Source organism: Acomys russatus, chromosome 15 (genome assembly GCF_903995435.1).
Source record: "Acomys russatus chromosome 15, mAcoRus1.1, whole genome shotgun sequence".
Classification (NCBI taxonomy): Eukaryota; Metazoa; Chordata; class Mammalia; order Rodentia; family Muridae; genus Acomys; species Acomys russatus.
Genome location: NC_067151.1, coordinates 36,543,245 through 36,566,417, shown reverse-complemented (window position 1 = coordinate 36,566,417; position 23,173 = coordinate 36,543,245). Strand labels below are relative to the sequence as shown.

Genomic DNA, 23,173 nt, shown 5'->3' with positions numbered 1-23,173 from the left:
GAAAGCTCTCTGGTTACTCTTCTATAAAGGTAATAATTCCTTTCATGAGGATTCCACCTTCAAGACTGTAGCTCCTTCAAGACTTTCATATCCTAATACACTCGCTAGGTGATTTGTTAATAACTAAGATTTATTTTTGTAGCATACAAACTTTAGAATGCCGTAGTCTAAAGCAATAGTGTATGTTCTAGATTTCTTCCTGTTTGTCTAGCAAACCCTATGGCCAAAGGCATCTTCTGGGAGGAGAGGATTTACTTGGATTTTACTCATTGAAGGAAGTGAGGGCAAGAACTTAAGCAGAAACTCCATGGAGAAACCATAAAAGAACACTGTTTCCTGGCTCACTTGTGGACCCATGCTTACTTAGCTAACTTTCTGATATAGCTCTGGACCATCTGCTCAGTGAATGGTACTACCCATAGTAAGCTGGGCTACCCCACAACTATAAACCATCAAGACAACGCACCAAAGACAACCCACCAGGCAAACCTGATCTGGGAAATTCCTCAGTTGAGACTCTTCTTAGGTGACTCCAGGGTGTGTCAGGTTGACCTTTAAAACAGTGTGTGGTTAAAAGTGTCCGTTGTTTGGAATTAGCATGAACAGATGCTCAGATTCTGTGTTTAAATTAGACAGTTTATTAAGATAGCTAAGACACGTTACTCTTCACCTGGATATGGCAACTGTAATGTCTAATTCACATATTCCTTTGGCACTAACTTTGAAAATCTATTTACACTACCAGTCCCAGCAATAGTGACTACATGACAACTGACTATTGTTTGTATCCCCTTTGCTCAACTTTTTCAGTATAAATACATGTTTTTATGAACCATTATTTCAAGATATGCTCTCATTTTAGATTTTATGAGGATTTCCAATATTTTGGGGGGCATATGAAAGCAAATATAATTAATAAATGGATTTTACAGAAATCTCTTTTTATTTTATTCATAGTTGTCTCAGTAAGGATTACTATCACTATGATAAAACACCATGAACAAAAGCCAGTTGGGAAGCAAAGGGTTTGTTAAATTGTTTTACATTTTCACATCACTGTTCATTACTGAAGGAAGTCAGGGCAGGAACTCAAACAGGCAGGAACCTGGAGACAGGAGCTAATGCAGAAGCAATGGAGGAGTGCTATTGATTTGCTTGCTCCATGCTTTCTTGTAGAACTTGGGACCACCACCTGAGGGATAGCACCACCTGTGGCTGGGTCCTATCCCATCAATGACTAATCAAGAAAATCTCTACAGGCTTGCCCACAGTCTGATATTTGGAGGCATTTTTCCCAATGGAAGCTTCCTCTTCTCAGATGACTTTTGCCTGTATCAAGTTGACATAAAACTTTCCAGTACAATAGTGCTAATTACATTAACTTTGTCATATAGCATCTTCTTTAATTAACTCTGAGGCAAAATGCAGAATAATGTGACTGTGTTCAAACATGCCCCATGAGTTTGCCAGTTCCTTCAGACAGCACGTTCCTTTCTCATCACAGCATTTGTCTAGCACACATGGCAGACTTAATCAAGTAGCACAGTTGAGTGCTGGTAGTTTGAGCACTAACACTCTAATGCTCTCAGCCTTCCTAATGCTAGGATCCTTTAATACAATTCTTCATGTGGTGGTGATGCCGAAACATAAAATTGTTTTACTTTTGCTTCATAACTATAATTTTGCTATTGATATGACCATTATGTAAATATCTGTGTTTTACAGTGGTCTTAGGTGATCCTTGTGAAAAAGTCATTTGATTCCCAAAAGCGTCATGACCCACAAGTTGAGAACCACTGCTATAAGGTATTTTCATGGCTATGTTTAATACATAAATGACACCAAAGACTATGAAATGGTAAGATGCACTGCAAAGCTTCTGCCAAGTTCCTGGATGAGTGAGTGATTCTAAACCAGAGTTTATACATTCTACTAGACTTCTACTTCCAAAGAAATTCTTATCCTTCAGATACATTTTTGTACCAAATGGTACGATTTTTGTGATGTAGTTTAAAGGATTATAGGTGAGATTACAGAAGAAAATGAAGTCTCAGGATTATAAAAGTGGTTCAGTAGTTAAGAGCACGGGGTGCTCTTCTAGAGGGCCCATGTTCAATTCCTAGCACCCACATGGCAACTAACAACAGACAATGAATCCAGTTCTAAGGGATCTGATGCCCTCTTCTGGCCTCCATGAGCACTGCATGCACATGAAACAGACCTGCAGGCAAATCACTGATCAAGTTGTCTATGAACTAACAGATTTTGGGCCTCTATCAAAGCAATATTGGAGGTTTACTTTATTATTATTTAATATAGCATATTGAACCTAGATTCGTGTGACTGCTAAAACTATTGTTTTACTATTAGTATTATCTTACTATTATTTTGCCCTTATATTATTAACAAAACTTAGAACTTTTTAGGCTATTGGAAAACTAATACAGATTTATGTCAGGTGCAAATCCTGAAGGTTAGACAAAATCCAGCAATCTTCAAGAACCTGTGACGCTGAGTCCCACCTAACAAAGGAGTCGAATTCTTATCATTGTCAGAAAGGACAACTCTGTGTGCTGTCTGTGGTGCCTTTAGCATACTAAAGCACAGGCAGGTCTCCTCCATATTACATGTACCTGTTACACATTTCAGAGTTCATACTGGCATCCTGGCTTTTCTCACGCTGCCCTAAACGTCTCCAGCTCATGAGCTTCTTTCTCCTCAGCTCCACACTTCTTATACCCTTGATATTTCAGCTATGCTCCCCCCTTTGTCTTCCTCTTAGTCTTCTTTCTACGCCCTCCTTTGGCCCTTACTGTTGGTCCTCTCTTTGCCTTTCTAACTCTCTCACTCTCTCTCCTATCATGGTTGAGTCTAGTCTTATGGCTATGTTCAATCTAGCACTTTCTCTTTCTGCTCTGCACTCTTCCACGTGGTTCTTGTTGTACTCTGTTTCACATCTACAACAAAAACCTCCTGCTTAACCATATCTTGGAGCAGTCATGTTGCCAGTTTATATATCTGATGCCTAAACCGTCAGTTATACACTTTCCATGGTCCTTTATCACGTATACTCCATAAAATTCTAAGTAAATATTTGCTTAATTTTCTGGTGTGCACTTGTGATTAAACATTTCGATGCCATCTTGGTAAATGAAGATTGCTCAGAAATGAGACGATCTCTTGGCATAGTTTTTGAGTTGTGAAAGCCAGATGAAATTTCAAATGTCAAAAAAAAAAAAAAAAAAAAAAAAAAAAAAAAAAAAAGCTTGTTTTGAGAAACTGTTGAGTAAAACATGCTACCAAAAGAAGCGAATGTTCTCCGATGAGGTCATTTCAGTTCAAAAGCCAACTTGCAATCCCTTCCTTCTCAAACTCAACATCATCCAATCGCTGTCACATTTAAAAACCCTTTCATTATGCCCTCAAGATAAATCACTTCGTGTTTCTGTTTGGTGATATGGAACTACAAGTAGCATTTCGCTGTTCATTTTACATAGCTAAAATGTAATATGCTAGCCACCAGCTTTAATGCTTTTTATAGCTTAATTTTTATGAGACTTTAATATGGAACTACAGTATTTATATGGTTTCTTTTTTTAATTTTATTTTAATAATTTATTCATGTTACATCTTATTGGTTATCCCATCCCTTGTATCCTCCCGTTCCTCCCTCCCTCCCATTTTCCCCTTACTCCCCTCACCTATGACTGTGACTGAGGGGGACTTCCTCCCCCTGTATATGCTCATAGGGTATCAAGTCTCTTCTTGGTAGCCTGCTATCCTTCCTCTGAGTGCCACCAGGCCTCCCATTTATATGGTTTCTATGCTTCCAACTACCCCCTTCAACTCCTCCAGCATTCCCTCTCTAGCTCAAGTTCACTATTTTTTAAAATATTATTGTCACACACATTACATATGCCCACACATACATGTATATATTGGTGTGTGTGTGTAACCTACAGAGTCCATTTAGTGTTGATTTTAACTGTATATATTTAGGCCTGACCTCTTGGTAGGAATTGTGTCATCTATCATGGTCCTCATTCCTGGAGAAGACCGATTCTCCCTATCTCAAAAGCCATTGCTTGCCTGAAGCGCTTCATCTAGTAGCAGACATTCTAAAGTTTCCTTATCTGTATTGGCATGTTGACTGGTGTGGTGGGGTCATTACTCAAGTCTTGTTTAGTCAACCATATTGCTGAGAAAAGTCACAGCACATGCAAAAGTCATTGTGTGAGAAAGAGCCAAAGAAACTGAAGAGTGTGCTGGAGGCTGCTGTCACTGGGTAAGGACAACAAAGAAAGGTGTGACAGTCAGAAGCAAGGGCAAGATGATGTACAATAAAATAATTAACCATTCATTAAGTTTTATTGTCTTTCTTGCTTGAATATTCAAAAACAAACAAAACAAACAAACTTTCTAAAATGTGTTGGGGCTTGGTCTGGTGCTATGTATTCTAATGCTAATTACTCCCCCAAGATCTGGTTGCTTCCCAGATGGGCACATTCTCACACACAACTAGTCTTCTTCTTTTTTTTAAAATATATTTTATTAATTTATTCATATTACATCTCAATTACAACTGGCCTTCTTGTGTAAACCTTACTTCGCCAATTTAAAGTGATAGGTTAATAAAAAAAAATGCTGAAGCTTGAGATTTAGCAGAAGAAAGGGAGGTGGAGTTTGGGGTTCACAGGCTGTTTTCAAGGGACCACGAGGCAAGAGAGGAGAAGGAGGAGGAAGCGAGCAGGATCAGAAGGGGGTGAGGTTGGCGGGGGGGGGGTTGGGAGAAGGACCAGCACCGTGGGTTCTAATGGGAAAGGAGCGCTCAGCCAGTGTGAGTGGTGGATATGGACAACATTAGCAAGTTTTTATGGAATTATGGATGAGAGGTAGTCCAAATAGAAATTAGAATAGATGCCATGGTACAGGGGCTTGGGAGGTAACAGATAGCTTAGAAGGCATTATCTGCCATGCCCAAGGTAAAGGCTATTAAAAAAATACAACAGGTGTCTGGTCTTTATTGATTAATAGTGTGTTAGACAACACCACTGTAAAAATTATAGCCTAACAACAAGCATTTATTAGTCTACACTTTTAAATTAGCCACAACAAAAAGTTCTGATCTAAAAATTCTGGAAGGCTCCAACCATATGTCCTGCAGAGCAATCTGCTCAGCCTCAGCTGTGACGACTTTCATCTCCCAGAGACACCACTGATGATATCTGAAACTCCACAGGTGGAAGCGTTCCTTTATCATATTTGTTCCATCTTTTTCTAGCACAGACTGTATACCCCAGCTCCACTCTGGCCGTGACAGATCCTAGTAGCATTTTCATTATCACCAAATTCACAGTGAGCCAAAATTACGTCTCCTTTTCTATGTGATTGTACTCACCTTGGTATTTTTCCTCCATTTAGACTTCAGTATGCATGTCTGTTTATGTGTGTAACACCCTGAGATAGTCACAAGAAAGTGTTGGTTATTTGTAGACAAATACACTACAGAATATTTGGCACACACTAGGTATCTCAAAAGATATTTATTAAAACGTAGGTCCATTACAGGACTGGCAAGTTGTTATAACATTCTACCCATCTATAAAGACATGACTCTTATGCTTTCTTTGAATGAATTTAGAATCCATATCAGGAGTTTATTTTATCTTATCAATCCCCAGTTTAGAGACCTTATTGAACAAGTGTGACACAGGAACAAAATGACAATGTGACGAATACAGGGAGACTGTCAGCTCCACTAGTTGGTGAACACGAGAGAGCTAAAAAAATGCCAATGAGTTTCCTCATTTTTTTGTTGTGCCTTCTCAGAAACTCGAAAACTCTGCCCAAGTGTTAATACAAGGCCACAAAAGCATGTGAAAACATGTGCCTCACTTGGTCTCTTACATATGCTTTGTTTTTTCTTTGCTTCAGATCCATCTGTATGCATTCACTTGGAATTACTGAATCCAAGAGTTCTGACTAATTCCCTAACCTCTGGACACATCATCCATTTCATTTTGCACCTCAGGGTCTCACAGGCACCACCACCATTAACAGTGGGTGTTATATACATTATCTGTGTTTCAAAATAAACTGATATTTTTAGGTTAAGTGTGGGAAAATATTAGTTTTTGCCTTCACTACTTGAAGGTTTGGTATTATGTGTGCTGGCAGTTTACAAAGTTATTCTGCTTGCATTTCAGTGCTTTGCACTATCTGAAATAAATAACTCCTGTGGATTCAGGCTATATTTATCTTTCTTCAAATAATTCAGATGTTCTCAGGCCAGAAGAACAGTCCACGTGACTATCATTATGTCTTTCCTCTGCACTGCCTGCATTCTCTGTGTAAGACTGTTTCCCTGGAATGAAATACAACTGAATTTGCCTGCGTGACTGTGTTTTGACAGTGATGACATTCTGTTTACTCTTCAGAGAAATTTTTCTACATGCAAACCACATTCTACTTTCCCCAATAGTGGACACAGTAAGTGGTAAGTGTAGCAATAATTCCGTAAGTATCTGTTGGCCTTACACAACTTACACAACTCTCTGACAAAATGTTTATCATCCAGGTTGTCACATCACTTGAACACCACAGGAAGCTTGCACAGCATGTGGGAGGCAGCCACAGCTTCAGCGATGGCTTATCAAGCCTAAGGACCAGTTCCCTCATCCTTCCCCGCTCTAACCATCATTTCACAGCTGGCCACAGTGAACCGGAGTGAAGGCTTTTATACACATACCTTTGTACATTTAGCTTCAATGCAAATTTCTATGGAAACTTACAATATTAACATTCTGCATTAGCTTCAAACTCTAATCTCAAAAATTAAACCTTAAATGAAAAAAATCTATATTTTTCAGGAACAAAACAACTGGAAAAAAACAAACAAACAAACAAACAAAAAAACCTCTCCTTAAATCAGTCCTTTCGTATTCAGCTATGACCGTGAGTTTTTAAAATAAAAATGTCACGGACAGTTCGTATTCAAATAAAATGCTAGAACAGGATTACAGAGTACTTTGGAGTCAAACAGATCTAAGATTCAAACTTAACTCTGACCCTGTTTCTGACAACATCTTTATGAAATCTCTTAAGGCTGTTTCATCAAGAGCACATTGGGGAGAGGAATGTGACAGGCATTCTGTAACCAAGCTAGAAGCTATGCACAGAATATCCCTTGCCTTATTTCTCCATGAGGATGCTGCAAATGCATCACTGTAGCAATATGCTTTACTTATTGGCCCATGTAGGGTGGCGAATGTGACATGAAAGGTGATGTGAAATAATTTACCAAATTTAGAAACCAAGTAAAACCACTATTTTTTTTTCCTAGCTAGATTTAATAGCCCAGCAAATTTTGTAAATTAAACATAGAGTTACTGTCAATAGAAAGGAAACAAAAAACAAGTCTTCTAATTATTTGTATTATTAGTGTAGGGAAGAATATGGCTGTGACTTGTGGATTTTGCTGGAAACCCCTATAGAACAGAGCCTTATGAGCCACACAGTAGGGCTGCATTTCTAAAGACCTAAGCTTTACCCAGTTGGTAATTATTTAGGGGAAAAGGCTTCCATTTAGATGGAGTACATATTCACAAGCTTATTGGATCTTGAGAAAAATGTCATTCCTGGCCTCTATCCTCTATGACAAAGTTCAAAACTATTAAAAAAAATTCATATCCTGCCTGTGCAAATGAACTGACTGTGATAAGGCCCTATGCTTGACCCATCCTCACATGGTCTGGTGAGTCTTCTTCCTTAAAACCATGGCAGCAGATTTCATGGAGGTTAATTATATGATAATCTCCAAAGTCAACACCATCACATATAATCTAAAATTGACACATGGATATGGTTCTCTCCTTGCCATTATGGTAGAGTGACTATTTATCAGGTCATCATCTCTGAAGTTCAGCCATATGACCCCGAGCAGCCACTAAACTCGACAATTGGGTTGCTGTAGGTATTACCCCACTGACTTTCATGAGGGTTTGTCAAGTTAAAATATACAAAATGACAGACCCCGGCACACTTTAAAAATTCTGCCTGAGTACACTGCCATCATTTGGGTTACGTATTTAGCAGGGAATTTGGTGCTTGAATTCTGACCAATAATCTTTCTATCCCTTTAAGGCTCTGAAAAAGACGTTTCTAATAGAAATCTACAATAAACAAAAAGAATAGAACACCTGGCTTGTTACTAATAAACACGGATTAGAAAGTGGACTTGACCCTAAGGGCAAAGCAAGGTGTCTATACTACTTTGCACCTGTGAGTCTAGTCCGAGCCATTGCAACCGGGAAACCCCAGCATCGATTGCTCCCAGATCTCTACATTGGAATAGGACAAAGGGAAGACTGTCACAGGACAGAAAGAAGGTCTGAAGAAAAACTCATTTGCTTTTATGCCTGTACACATGTTTCCTGGTTGTTCATGTACTTAACAGTACTTAAACAGCTCAGACTCCTCACTGAGTGACTGAATGAATATATCTCCTGATGACGCTGTTTGACAGGAGACAGGCTGAAAAGGGAACATGCTGCACTCCTTCCCAGTGTGAGTGTACATGATTGGACTTAAGCTGGACTCCTCCTTCCTGTGTTTTGTCTGTACTCCTGTCTCAGCTGGTTTTCTTATCTTCCTATGACAATGAGTAGGGTAATATTTTAAATGTTTCTCATAAAAGAACAAGAATCTGAGAAACAAAGGAATTTGAGATATCTACGGATTTCAGAAAATAATACCTCCTATTTCTTGAAAAAAAATCCCTCGGTGAGATGATTAGGGTAGATAAGTAGGTTTGATATCAATAATAAGGAAAAGTAATTTAGGAGAGCAAAATTACTTTTTCTGAGTAGGCCTGTGCTGAGGAAATGGGAAGTTACCAGGAGGCAAGATGCTTGTCTGCAGTAGTGGGTGTGTGCGTGAGTGTGTATGCGTGAGTGTGTCTATGTGTGTGTATGTGTGTGTGTGCACACGTGCGTGTCTGTATGTGTGCATATGTGTGTGTGCATGCACATGTGTGTACATGTGTGTATCTTTGTCTGTGTGTGCATGTGTGTGTGTATATGTGTGTGTGTCTAATTCATGACCTCATGCAAGCTTCATGACCTCATGCAAGCTAAACACACATTCTTTTAAGTCGGGTGGGGGGGGGGTAAAAACAGCTGTTTGTTTTTACTGAAAGTAATTGCAGAAACTTATTTACAAACTTCCATAAGGGAAAATGCAGACAACTTGCTAGACACATAATCTAGAAATGAAAGATGGGCAAGATAAAGTATGACCACGAGTTTTTTTTTTTTTTTCATAACTGTTACTGGGAATTCAAGCTTGTATGCAATATAGAGTTACATTACCTTGTAAAGCTTATTTTCTTCTGGGGGAAATGATTCTGCTAATGGTTTACTGAGTAAAATTTATTATATATATATATATTATTTTTTTAATCAAAAAAGTGTGTGCAAAATCTGACATGTTTCAAAAGTGAGGGCACAAGCAAAGGGGAGAATGAACCTAAGTAGAGACAAAATACTTAGACATAAAAGGACCCGACATTTCTGATCTTTTCAAGATAATTCTTAGTCTTTTAGCAAGAGGGGCAGGGCCATCTTCAGGAAAACTACACAAAGAACATGGAATTAATAGTCCCTTGACAGTTGTTTGTTAGTTTATGGTATTAGAATTATTTTAAAGATTGATTTATTTTATATGTGTTTGCCTGCTTGTTTGTATGTGCACCATGTGCGCCCAGGTGCTGAAGGAGTCCAGACTGGGGCATCTGATTCCCTGGTTCCGGAGTGACAGGGAGTTTATGGAGTTACAGGGAGCTACTCAGTATGAGGTGAGAGTTGGACCTAAACCACTGTAAGAGCATCAGGTACTCTTAACTGTTAATCTCCAGCCCCAATAATGTGTTTTAAAGCTCACTGTTTGGAGGAGATGGAAATGGAGGGGACTGTTACTATATTTTCATGAACTGTGCATCAGATTAGGATGACAAATTTCCAGGCAGCACAAGCAGCATAGAAATGGTGAACTCATTTGAGTGTGCTTTATTTTGTTATTAGTTTCTAACACATTTCAGGTTCTGGACTATCTGGAACCCACTGTTGATATATATATCATATATATATATATATATATATATATATATATATATATATATAATTGTTGAGTAAAATTATTGTGGAATTTAATTACAGCCAAACTTCCTGACAGTCAAATTAGAATATACCATTTCCTTTGCTTAATATTGACTATCCTACTAATCCTACTAAATTAAATGAAGATTCTATTTGCTATACCTCATTTAATGGAAAGGGGCTGATCCATAACAATTCATGATCAGTACAGCATAATCATATTTCTTTATTTAGACATTGCTGCTACTTAATTTTTTTCAAGAACATTACTTTTAAGAATAACAGTTAATGGTATACATTGAGTTCTATTCATTTTTCACATAACATTTTAATGTTGCAAGAATAAACATGAAAGATTATATTTCAGAAAGATGTTTTTCAACCTGGCCAAAGATGAAATGCATGCATCACAATGAACTCACTAGCTTTTATTTCTTTTACACTGATAGTAGAGGTCTTAAAATTTCCAAGGTTTTGGATATTACATGTCCAAACATTGACAGCATTAGTTCACTTTAGTTCAATTCTTAGAAAAAGATTTCAATGCTTTCTCATGTTTCCTCCCATTCTCTGGGTACAACTTGAAATGAGGACACATAGTTGCTCTTCTGCCTCATGTGAAGCTATTTAAACAGAATAGCTGGGTATCAAGACCCAGCTTGTACTCAAGCACTGGGGCATGGCGTGGGGCAGGGCCCCTAAAGCCTGGAGATAGTGGTCTACTTGGTGAAAACTCAGTTGCCCAGCAGTGTTTGCCAAGCGCCCCCTATTGCCTGAGTAAAGACCTGCATCTAGCAGCTCACGTCCTGAAGGACGTTAGGGACTTGAAGTAGTGTCTGAACTTACTACTCAGCATCTCTCTGAAGTGGTCTCCCATGAGGAAGTAGAAGATTGGGTTAATGGCACTGTTCAGAAAGGCCAGAGGCCTGGTCAGGATGTACAAGGATTCAATTGCACATCCGTGTGACCAGTTGCCGATGCGTGAGGCAATCCTCACATTGCGCATGACGTGATAGGGTGTGAAGAGTACAGAGAAGATCGCCACCGCCAGGACCACCAGGAGCAGAGGCTTGTCCAGTGGCAGGGCAGTCCCCTGCTGCCTGCTCCTCCTCTTTAGGAAGACTACCATCTTGTAGTAGAAGCAGCACATCACAGAGAGAGGAATGAGGAAGCCTAGCAAAGTCAGGAATAGACTGTAAATGAGACTTTTGCTAGCCTCTCCAGAACTTGCGTAGTCGGCACAGATGGTATCCTCTTCTGTGTCAGTTTTTATGAAAATGAGCATAGGTAGAATTTCTAAGGTCACAAAGACCCAGACAGCCAAAGAGATTAAAATGGCGAACTCCTTCTTTTGCAGAATGTGTTTTCGGAAAGGGAACTTCATGAGCAGGTACCGATCGATGCTGATGAAAGTGAGGAAGAGGATGCTGGTGTAGAGGTTAGCGTGAAGCACGTATCGGTTGCTTATGCAGAGAACATTTCCATAGGGCCATTTCTGCGTCGCGTACGAACTTATCAGCATGGGAAGGGTGCACAGGAAAGCAAGGTCGGAGATGGAAAGGTTAAAGAGATAGATGTTGCTACTGTTCCAGTTCTTCAGGCAGAACAGGTAGCCAAACACCACTGTGACATTCCCAAACATTCCAAAAATGAACTCGATTCCATAAAATGTGGTAAGATAGTACTTTTTCAAGTTATCCTGTATGTTTGTCAAATTTCCACAAGGTGATTTATCCTGTGCCCAAAGCAGAAAGGAAATACAAGATCAACTATTACATTGTGAATAAGGACAAATGGTAGAACAGTCACTGAAAACCTAAAAGTTGCCTGTGGAGAGTTGGTAAAGAATGCACATATTAGTCATGTATGGTAGTGCATGCCTTTAATACCAGGGCTGGGGAAGCAGAGGCAAGCAGATCTCTGTGTGTTCCAGTACAAGGTGGTCTACATAGAGAGTTTCAGACAAGCCAGGGACGTATACATATATATGTATATGTGTATATATATATATGTATATGTGTGTATGAGTCCCAAAAATGTACATGTTTCATATATATTATTACATTTTATGCAAACACACATTACATATGCGGGTAATATAGTATTTCAGCAAGACATCATTGAATATTTACTTGTCACTCTGTTGTGACAGCAAGATTAAAGCAGTGTGACTAATGTGAGCTCATGAATGGTTTCCTGAGAAGAATCAGGAAAAAAAAAATATACAGGATGCTATAGCACATCTATGTGAATAACAGTGAGTAATAATCAAAATCTTAGAAGTGAACTAAAATTTTGTTCTTTGAACTCCATACCTGCAGCTGCTCATATAAACAATGTTCATATACACAACACACACACTAAACAAATAAACAAATAAATAAAGGGATGCAAGATTGTTTGGGGATGGTGTATGTGTGGCTAGCTGTCTAGGAAATAAGGAGAGAATCATATCTCTACCTGAACAACAGTTGTTTTCAGACACAGGAATAACATGCCCAGAGCTCAGTGTGGAGACAAAAAGAGGGCTTCATACAGAGCAAGCAGGCAAGAGAACGTGTAAAGTAAGCAATGGCAAGACTCTAATTCACCTTTGTATCTTCGAGGCCAGCTGTAGATCCCTACAAGTTCTGCTGAGTTACACTCTCTTGAATGCTGTTCTAGGAAAGGGAGTAGGGTTGTTGAGTGCAGCTATCTTTTTGAATACCTTTTATTTGGTTATATATAGTCAATGAATTTTTTTTATTATATTAAATGTGCAGCATATAACTCCACTTTAAAAATAATGTCTTAAAGCTTAGAACAAGATGCTGAAACCCTTTCTAGTAATTATGATCATCACCACATATTGAAAGCTACGAGTGTAGCCAGATACTGTGTTCATCATTTTCTAAGGGCATGATTCATTTAAATACTAATAAAAGTAGGAAGTAGGGGCAAGTAGTAGAATCATTGACAAAGGATTTGACCGAAGTGTAGAGACTTCAGTATCTTGCTGTTTTACTCCATTGTAGATGCTATAGCAATATACCCTATAGTGGGTATGTAGGAAATAATAAAACAATTTTTGTTCCTTACAGTTAGGGATGTCCAAGACCAAAGTGCTCACAGATTCTGTGTTTGGTGAGGACTTATGGTCTTCTCTCAGCAACAACATAAGGACATGGCAGCTACCTTCACTTCCTTTTACAAGGGCACTGTCTGATTCGTGAGGCCAACTTGCACAGACGTTCTGCAATTCCATAAAACCAGTCCCACCATAAGACTTGTGAGGTCATAATACTTAGCCCTCATGGATGTCATATACCGCACTGATCTAGTTTCATTTCTACTGCTGTGAAAATGCCCTGATGAAAAGTAACTTAGGGAGAGTTTTCCGTAGTTCACAGGCCCAGGTTGTAGTTCATCAGGTCATTAAAGACACAATAGTGGGAGCTTGAGATAGCTCTCCACATCACGTCTACAGGCAAGAGCAGGGGGAAATGAGTGTATTCGTGCTCACTTGCTTGCTTGTATTCAGCTTGATTTTCACAACTCAGGAATGTGCCTAGGAAACACCGACCACCAGAGGCCGGATTTCCAACATCACTTAATTAAGACAGTCTCCCACAAATACGCCCACAGACCGGCTTAATGTAGACAGTCTCTCATTGATACTCTACTCCCAGGTGATTCTGGGTCAAGTCACATTGACCTTTAAAAGTATCCATCACACCAAGTCAGAAAAAACTGTAGTAAGACCCTCTGAATACCAATCTAGACTCTAAGTGCTGTGATAATTGATAGCATTCTCTGGCAATAAGGCTACATTGTGGTTAGACAGAATATTTCAAGGACTGGAGCAACCTGAAAATTGCTTGAATTTTTTTTAAAATATTAGATTTTTAATTAGTTCTAATAGAGAAAACAAGATTGAAAACAAAAATATTCTAAAAATTTCCTCATGAGAAAAGGTTCATAGTATTAGTGACAGTCAAATAATTATTTCACTATAAGTAAAAATACCCTGACCTATTTTCATGTGAAGCATTTAGAAGAGATTTCTATGAGAATGGTATGTAGAAAATAAATGTCATGTATATTCAGGTTTTATTGAAATTGATTGCTGGTATTTAGACAGTGTTTTATTTATGAAAACACAGCATAAACATGTAGATGCCTTCAGTATTTTATTGTTACATTTCTGAGATGTGCGTGCATGTGTATGTGTATAAGTGCATTTGTGTTCACACATGTGTGTGTGAGGTGGCTGGAGGTCAGCAGATTTCCTCACTCTCTGCTTGATTCTTTGAGGCAGGCTTTCTCAACTGGGAGCTCACTCATTGGCTACAATAATTGTTCAGAAAGCACCAAGAATCCTCATGTCTCTGCCTCTCCAGCCTTGGGATTTCTTAGGCCCACCCTTCTTTTTAACTTGGACACAGGGCATCCACCATAGGCCTTCAAGCTACATGTTAAACACTTGACTGTCTGAGTCAGCTCCCACAAGCACATCTGGAGAACTGAGCCTTATGTTTTCACCGTCAATTCTGTTGTGGAGAATAGTAGAATATATTACATTTCTCAACTTCATATTTCTTTCTCTTTTCAGTCTTCTTTGTGGATACTCCATCCTACTCACCCCAAATAATCAGACTTTGCCTCTTAGCTCAGCAAGATGGAGATGTTTCATTGGCTCATTCCAGAGCCACCCAATCTCAGGTCCATCTTTTTTCTGACTTCTTTAGACAGAGGACTTGCTGAAGTCATATCCCCATTGTTATAGTTTTCATTTCTGTATCCACTTGTATCTCATCTACCAACATTTAAACATACTTGTCTATCAATCTTAAAATTTAGTCCCAGATTTAAATACTTCTGCTGGCATCCCAAGTTGCCTTCCTCTTCAGGCGTGGTTTCTGGAGAAATGTCTCACTATGTGCTTTGACATCTGGACCCATTTTTTCTCTGCCCCACCCTAATCTGTTTTGGGGCTCTAAAATCTTCTAACATCCACCATACCCCACAATTCAGGGCTTAGTTTTCACCAGTTGATTTAGTAGCCTACAGAAAAATTGTTAGCAATACACTCTACATTTGCCTTTTGTGCCAAGGCAAAATCCTGGCTTTCTTTTCCTCTGGTCTCTGCTCTCTGAATCTTTTATGGCTCAAGAGTGAGATTATACTTTTCTGGTTCAATTCTGATGTCCCCTCTGTGTATTCATTCTGGGTGATCCAATCTGTGTTCAAAGTTTAATGACTATTTTTCTACAAACAACTCCCACATTTGTAACCCATGCCAGATCTGTCTTATAAATTCCATTATTACTGTGGATTGGTTTCTTACAGGCATCTCTCACTTAAAATATCCTAACTTGTTCGCAAATCTAGAAGCACCATTTATCCCCACACTTACCTTAGAAATCCTTACAGCCAGCTACAATTTAACCTCCATCAAAACCAAACTATCAAGCCTTGCTGGTGTTAATTTCTGTGCGTTTCTCAAATCTGTCACCATTGCTCACTATGTATATTTACAAATGTCTGCAGAAGAGAACAGTTATATGCATCATCATATGCTACTGCTGTGTCTTCATGCGTTCTGTGTTCTTTTTGTGTATTTGCTCATTTCACTTTTTCCACAAATAGACAATCTTGAAATATCTACAGCTCAAAATCAACTCATGTTGCTACCCTATGTTAAAATCCTCCTGAGGGCTAAAGTTCAATTGTTCAATGCCCCACCCCCACCCGCCAGCATCCACACCCCACTCCAGCCTCCCTGCTTTGCTCTACCTCATCATCTCTCCTGTCCTCTGACTGCAAAGACCAGTCACATCACGCTAGCCCCATCGGCATCTCTTCACTTCTGCTTTACTGCTTATGAATGCTAGCCTTCACCACATATTTTGTGTACTATCTATATTTCTTTCAGCTCCCAGTTCAAAGATGGTTTCTCCAAGTTGGTCTACTGTCTCCCAAATTTAAATAATCTCTGTGTCCTCAGTGTATGCTTTCCTCATGCATTAAATTTAGTCTTACCAATTTTTACAAATGTGTTTTGTTCAGTGTTATCTTCTACATCTTCACAGTGGCTTACAGACAGTATGTGGTCTAGTGTTGTCTGCTGATTAGAGAGTGTTGGACACCTGGCTGTTTATAAGGTAATTTCATAAGGTTTTTGTGCAAGGCTAAAGAAATAGTAAATCCACAAAACGAGATCTACTAATCTATTTTACCATAAAATCTTACCCTGTGCATCATAGAATTTATTAAATCAGTCTCTGTGGTAGTAAGACCTGTTGTTATAAATACGTTTGCATAAATCAAACTTTAATGTGTAATTTCTAGAATTGGTTTAAGGATTTAAAACATTTTATTGGAGTTAAATATGAAATCACTAAACATATAAACATTCAAAAAGATATATACCAAAGTATTAATGGTTCTAGCCTTAGCAGTATGAATCCAGATGACTTTTATTGTATCATTTTTCCTTTGCTTATCTGTCTGTTCTGTCTGTCTGTCTGTCTGTGCTTATTTAACTTTTAAAAATAAGCCAAAGGATACACATAATTAATAACACAAAACTTTTAAATTCCCAGAAATTTTTAAAAAATGGGCCTAGTGCATCAGTCCAGCCAGATAAGTACAGTTTTCGTTCCTCATCGAAGAAGTTCCTTTATTTTCATTTTTCCTAGATGAAAACATTAACATAGATCCACATCTGGTCAAACATAGGGAATAAGTGAATATGGGATGCCCATCCCCGTTAGTACTTCTACATCCTCTAAGCTAATGTCCGGAGAACACTGTGAAATGGAAGCAGAATGAGTTAAGAAGAAGAGAAAGAGGTGCCTACTGTGATCAGAGTGTCTGTAGATAGGGCACCGAAGTTGCAACCATAAAATCTCAACAAAATGGCTGCCTAAACCATACCCACATAATCACAACACCTGTTGAGGTGCCAGTGTGAATGGGAGACATTTCAGAATGGCCCCCCTCTAGATGAAGAGTTAGAGGCTGTCAAAAGAGGGGAAAATTAGTTTTCTTTAGGGACAATGCCCCTGATAGGTTATCAAATCCTAAGTTATCACTTCTAACCATGTGTATGCACAAGCAACACTAAATGGACTTAATGGTGGGTTACATATTCAGACACATGCACATCTATCTCTGTATGTACATATGTATGTATGTATGTATGTATGTATTTAATTTTGTGTCTCTCTCTTTCTCTGTGTGTTCATGCCTGAAGCTAAAAATTATAGAAGAATTGGAGGAATGGAAGAACACCAGAGAAGTTGGAAGGAAGAAAGGCAAAGGAGAAAATGATGTAAATATAATAATTAATTGTGAAATTAAAAAAAAAGTTTAAAAAAGGAGGAGCTTGGACTTTTACAAGTTGACATGCCTGGCTCATTAGACAGTGGACTTTTCTCACTGTTCGGCTGGATCTGCTGTAGCTTTAAATGAGCCTGGAAGCCTTTCCTCCTTGACTTTAGAACACTGCAATCTTTCCCCCCTTTCTCCACTTGCCAGCTATTATGTAATTTAGCCTCTTTGTCTAGGCTTTAGTTCTGGAGTCCTTCAAGACGCAGTTTGTGATCTTGATGTCATTTGGGAAACACTGAAGCGTTGGTACACAAATTAAATGAAAATGAAGACAATAGAAAGTTGTCTTGAGATAAACTCATTTGTTTCATTCTGAATTTCCTCTTCCTCTTTCTCTGACAACATCAGAAACCACTTAAGCTGAGGAAGTGCCAGGGCTTTATGTAATTTGTGTGGATCACAAAATGGAGTGGAAAATGTATCCAGGAAGCCGTGTGCACCTGGAAGCCAGGCTGCAGTGGCTACCAATCAGCAAGTCAGGGCCCAGGTGGAAGTGATGACGAATTCTGTTTTCCAGTGGTCCAGAGAGTCTGAGACTGGTGGCTTAGTAAAAAACAAAGAATACCAGGGCCAGATTAAGGAAAATGAATGGCTAACTTAATTCATTAATTCTTTTCATTAAACCCCACATTGGTCTTGGTTCTTATACAGTGACTCTTGCTTTAAAAACAAACAAACAGACACCCATTACTACAATAAAACACTTTAAAACTGTATATATTTCAGGATTGATTGTGTGATATTGGATAAAATAGTAGAGGAGCTCTTCCCCGGGAAAGACTATTTCTCTCACTCTCAGCACTCCTTACTTGCCTACTGTTCTTTGTTTAGGGTCGAAACCCCATGGGCCTTTGCCTATCTATTTTAGCAAGTCTGTTGTTATTGTCCTTACTCAGCTCATTTTTGGCAATAGTGTTGGTGACATTTTATGGATGCAGCTTCTGACATTACTAGGAGACAGTTTCATAGGAAATTCCTTAATCTTACAATCTATCTTACTGACCTCTCTTCCACAATGTTCCTTGAGCCTTAGGTGTGGAAGTTGTCTTGTAAATAATGTTATAACAACTGAGAGGGTTTTATTTGGGTATATATATATATATATCTGTCTGTATACATATATATGTATATATATATATTAATATATGTTCATATATACATGTAACAACAATTAATGCAAAAAAAGGCAATGGATTTGAAAGATAGCAAGGAGTTAAATAGGAGGGCTTAGAGGGACTAAAAGAAAGGGGAAATAATGTAATTATAATATAATCTCAAAAGTACAAGAAATGATTTTAAAAGTGTGTAGATAAAATACATATTAATTGTATAATAAACTGTGAATACAAATAACAAAAATCAGGGAAAATGTTTAAGCCAATTTGTCCTATAATTTTTATACTTTAATATTACTGAAATTGTGTTTGTTAAAATGAGATTCTGATTTTCATGATATTTTATAATTTATTCCTTTAATACATTTGTTTCAATTTTCATTCCTTTTCACAATCATAAACTACCAGGTTGTGATGTTGTAGAGATAGGTTATCAAATATTATAGGCTGATTCAACCTCACAAGGACACATCATTTAAGGATATGTATACACGAGTGTCTTTTTGTTATGACATAATTATACAAATTATGGAAGTAAGGTGTGTTCCTGTAAGCAAAACTCCCAATTCAAGGGGACATTTCCTATGAAATATTACTAGCCTCTCCTGAACTTTCCAGGAGCAATCCTGTTCATATGCAATGGGCGTGCTGACAAACATGTTGTAACTTATTGGAGTGAACAATTAACTGAGCATTTTCTTAAAAAACCAAACAAACAAACAACACATTGATAACTGAAGTTTAAATCATTAGTTCCTAGCCCACAAAGTCCATTAGAATTAATAAGTCACATGCAATCTGAACACACTTGAGAAAAATTTTAGTACTCATTTTTAATTTGAAAAGATGGAAAATTCATTATAAAATAAGTTTTCCTAAATGTAAAAAATAATGTACATTCTTTACCACAAATTTTAAAAGTTCACATTAATAGAAATCCCCTGTAATCTAATAAAAACTCTTTTCCTATATACTTGACCATTACAGAACCTAGCAGAAATTAAAATGTTAACTGCCACTGGAAAGTTACATAGTAACAATATTTCAACAAGTTACTTTCTTTATTTAGCAATTTAAATGAAAATGTATTTTTATGTGTAAACTATAAGCTTTTGGTACTCTTTAATTACTTCACTTTTATATATTCCACAAATTACACCAAAACATTAAAAATTATAGTATGTTTCAAGTTACAGTTTTCATTAATATGGTAGAGAACAGCATATACAGTTTGGAAGGTTCTGGTAAGCAAAATAGCAATAGCTTCTGTAATTTATCAGTTTCTTTAGTAAATCTTATTCTTAAATCATCTAGTTTTGCTAAACATAAATGAAAATTTGAATTTTAGAATGATTTAACGTTTACCTTACTATATTTTTCTTAAATTTACATGGTAAGTTGTTTTTCATGATACTAGTTATTGTCCCTTTCTGTAAATAATTTTATTTATTCAAATCATTCAAATTATTTTTTTCTGAGGTATTATCCTATATAGTAGGCCTTTTAAAGCAAATAAATAAATTAAGTTTTTGGCAACTAAATCACTCCACTTAAAGCCATAGGAAGTAGAGTTGAAGGTCAGCTACGACCATCCTTTTGCTGCCTCACATCTACTTTAGGACAGTGCCCTGGGCATCACTTAGCTCACAGGACACTTTCCAAGGAAGCCCTCAGCGCAGCCTAGCCTTTTGTGTGTCTGGGAGGCACAAGCTGAAGAGTCCCTTACCATTCTGCTGACAGCCTCTCTCTCGACAGAAACTGCGCCAGGAGCAGGAGACAGCTTCTGACCCAGTGCTGGCTTGCTAGACGTGGCCAGTGCAGTCTGATTTGCATATCATGCAGCCAAGATTAATAATTCAAAAGGCATGGGTAATTTATTCAGATAAATCTCCACGTCGTGCAGAGGAACTCTTGAAGAGTGAAGACACGCAACAGATGACTCATTTTACAGAAAATACTTTTAACAATGGCTTTTGAGAAATGAAATTATTATTTGCTATACCAAAATAGCAAAAAAAGCATTCTTTTTTCCCCGTGTGTATGCACACACTTAGATAATAAGGAATAACAAACATTTTCTGTTTTGATATATAGTTGAATCCACTTTTTCCTTGTCTTTCTACATTTTTCGGTGACTTCTATATTAAGCAAACAATAACTGAACTACTTTGTAGAAATCCTGATGGAACTATAAAGCGAATCCAGTCTGAACATGAGCTGTCTCAGTGTGTTGCTGAAAGGCTGTTAGAACTTTAGATAGTACCCATTTTATTTTCTGAGACTAAATTCTGGAGACATTAAAAAAAAAAAAAAAAAAAAACCAGAATGATGTCAGATGGCTAGGGATTAAGCAGAGAGGCACTAGCTTAAATGAGGATTGTAAGAGATAGCAGTCAGTCCTCTGAAGAGCACCCTGAAGGGCAGAGCAACCATTTCAGACAGGAAAGACATCTGGCCCTTTCTCAGGGCTGCGTCAATTTTATACTCAAGCAAACACCCGGTTTCCTTGGCCTGAAGCATAGGGACCACACTGAGGATGTGGATGGTAAGGGCTGAGAAACAATCACAGGCATTTTCTACTTGCAGGGGAAAGAGGCTAGAGATTCCTTTTTCTTTCTTTCTTTTTTCTAGTACAGTTTTCAGAAAAAACAAAACGAAAAAACAAACAAACAAAAAACCCCACAGAGTAGACAGTCAGGCCAGTTCATTTCAGACATTTTAAAAAATATAGTTTATTAATTTATTTGTATTACATCTCAGTTGTTATCCCATCCCTTGTATCCTCCCATTCCTCCCTCCCTCCCATTTTCACCTTACTCCCCTCCCATATGACTGTGAATAAGGGGGACCTCCTCCCCTGCATACGCTCATAGGGTATCAAGTCTCTTCTTGGTAGCCTGCTATCCTTCCTCTGAGTGCCACCAGGCCTCCTTATGCAGGGGATGTGGTCAAATATGGGGCACCAGACATTTTATACATGGATTCCTCCAAGTTAAAAGGGCTCGGGAGAGTTGTTGTTGTTTTTTTTTTTTTTAAATATGTTTTGGCCACCACTGTGAGGTGGCAAGGTGAATCCCTCTTTGTGGGTACCTGGAGTTCCCCAGAACTTACTGTTTCTTTGCTCTACTTCCTGACGATCAAAAATGTGGTCTGTACTTCTCTTTTCTCACAGGACGGCAACCTGATAGCTTGGGTTTCCTGCCCAGTGCCCCATTGCCTTGGGATCCCTCCACTGACACCAGGCAGACATAAGAGACTGGGTACTGCTGTTCTCTCCAAGCCATGCCACCTTATTCAGGGTTACAAAGCACATGTTACCAAGAACCTGTCTAGCCATGCAAGTGTCACTGTCACAGTGCTGGGCCACCTCACAGACCCAGCATATAGACTCTGCACTCTTGATTCAACATAGTGTGGTCATATTCTTTTTTTTTTTTTTTTTTGGTTTTTTGAGACAGGGTTTCTCTGTGTAGCCTTGGCTGTCCTAGACTTGCTTTGGAGACCAGGCTGGCCTTGAACTCTCAGTGATCAGCCTGCCTCTGCCTCCTGAGTTCTGGGATTAAAGGCATGTGCCACCACGCCCTGCTGTGGTCACATTCTTATTATAAATTTTTATTAATTTTATAACATGGGGCCAAATATTTCTCTTCTACTGGGTCTGCAAATTATGTTGTCATTTTCACGTAGGACAGCACACATCTCTCAGGAAATGACTTCTGTTCAGCATATAATATTTCAGTGGGCAAAGCTTTTACATTTTGCTTCATTTCTTTATAAAAACAATGCCATATATTGAAGCTAGCCACAGATTCATTTTTTCCATTTTTTTTAAATCTGTAAGCTGTAGACATGTATGACAATCCCAAGAAACACATATATTTATAAATATGTATATTATAAAAGTATGTATATTATACAAGTATGTATATTACATATAAGTATGTATATTATTCTGCAGACTGGGAGTTAGCTCAGCCCTGTTGACTACTACTGTATAGGATACTTGCTTGCTAAAGATTAATTATTACAGAAAAATTTCAATAAATCACGTTTTCTTCTGCATGATAACTTTGACTTAATGCTGTTGGTTTGGGCACAGGAACACTAACTGTAATAGCCTTCCAAAAACAAGCAAGGTAAAAAGATCAATAACTCCCTATATTGAATTTGCATTTCACTAGCTGTGTGATCTGTGAAGCAAACTTGCCTAAGCGGATTTCTGTGCTAAGAATGGGCAGTGACTCTATTTCATAAAGCTTCTAGTGTTCACAGTACAAAGGAAAATAATATTTGAAAGTCCAATAAGCAGGACATGCAAGAGAAGTTCATGGAAAATCAGATTCAGTCAGTAGGAAATTTAGGAGAAAAACAGACAGAGGGAAGAGAAACAAAATACCATTTCAAACCAACAAGTGATTCCCAATGTCTAGTGTGATATTTAGGGCACTTATTCTATGTACCAATTCCTTAGTATTCACAAGAATGTGGTACAGAGGAAACTATCAATGCCCTAATTTTCAGCTGAAGAAG

General features: G+C 38.1%; 1 protein-coding gene across 1 annotated transcript; it reads right to left on the bottom strand.

Moving 5' to 3' along the window:
* Nucleotides 1–10,921: 10,921 nt before the first annotated feature.
* Sucnr1 (succinate receptor 1) lies at nt 10,922–15,094 on the bottom strand. Its single transcript, XM_051156905.1, has 2 exons — nt 15,032–15,094; nt 10,922–11,889 (listed from the first exon to the last, which is right to left on the bottom strand). The coding sequence occupies exons 1-2, from the start codon at nt 15,092–15,094 to the stop codon at nt 10,954–10,956; spliced, it is 999 nt and encodes a 332-aa protein (XP_051012862.1). The 3' UTR covers nt 10,922–10,953.
* Between the last annotated feature and the right edge of the window lie 8,079 nt (nt 15,095–23,173).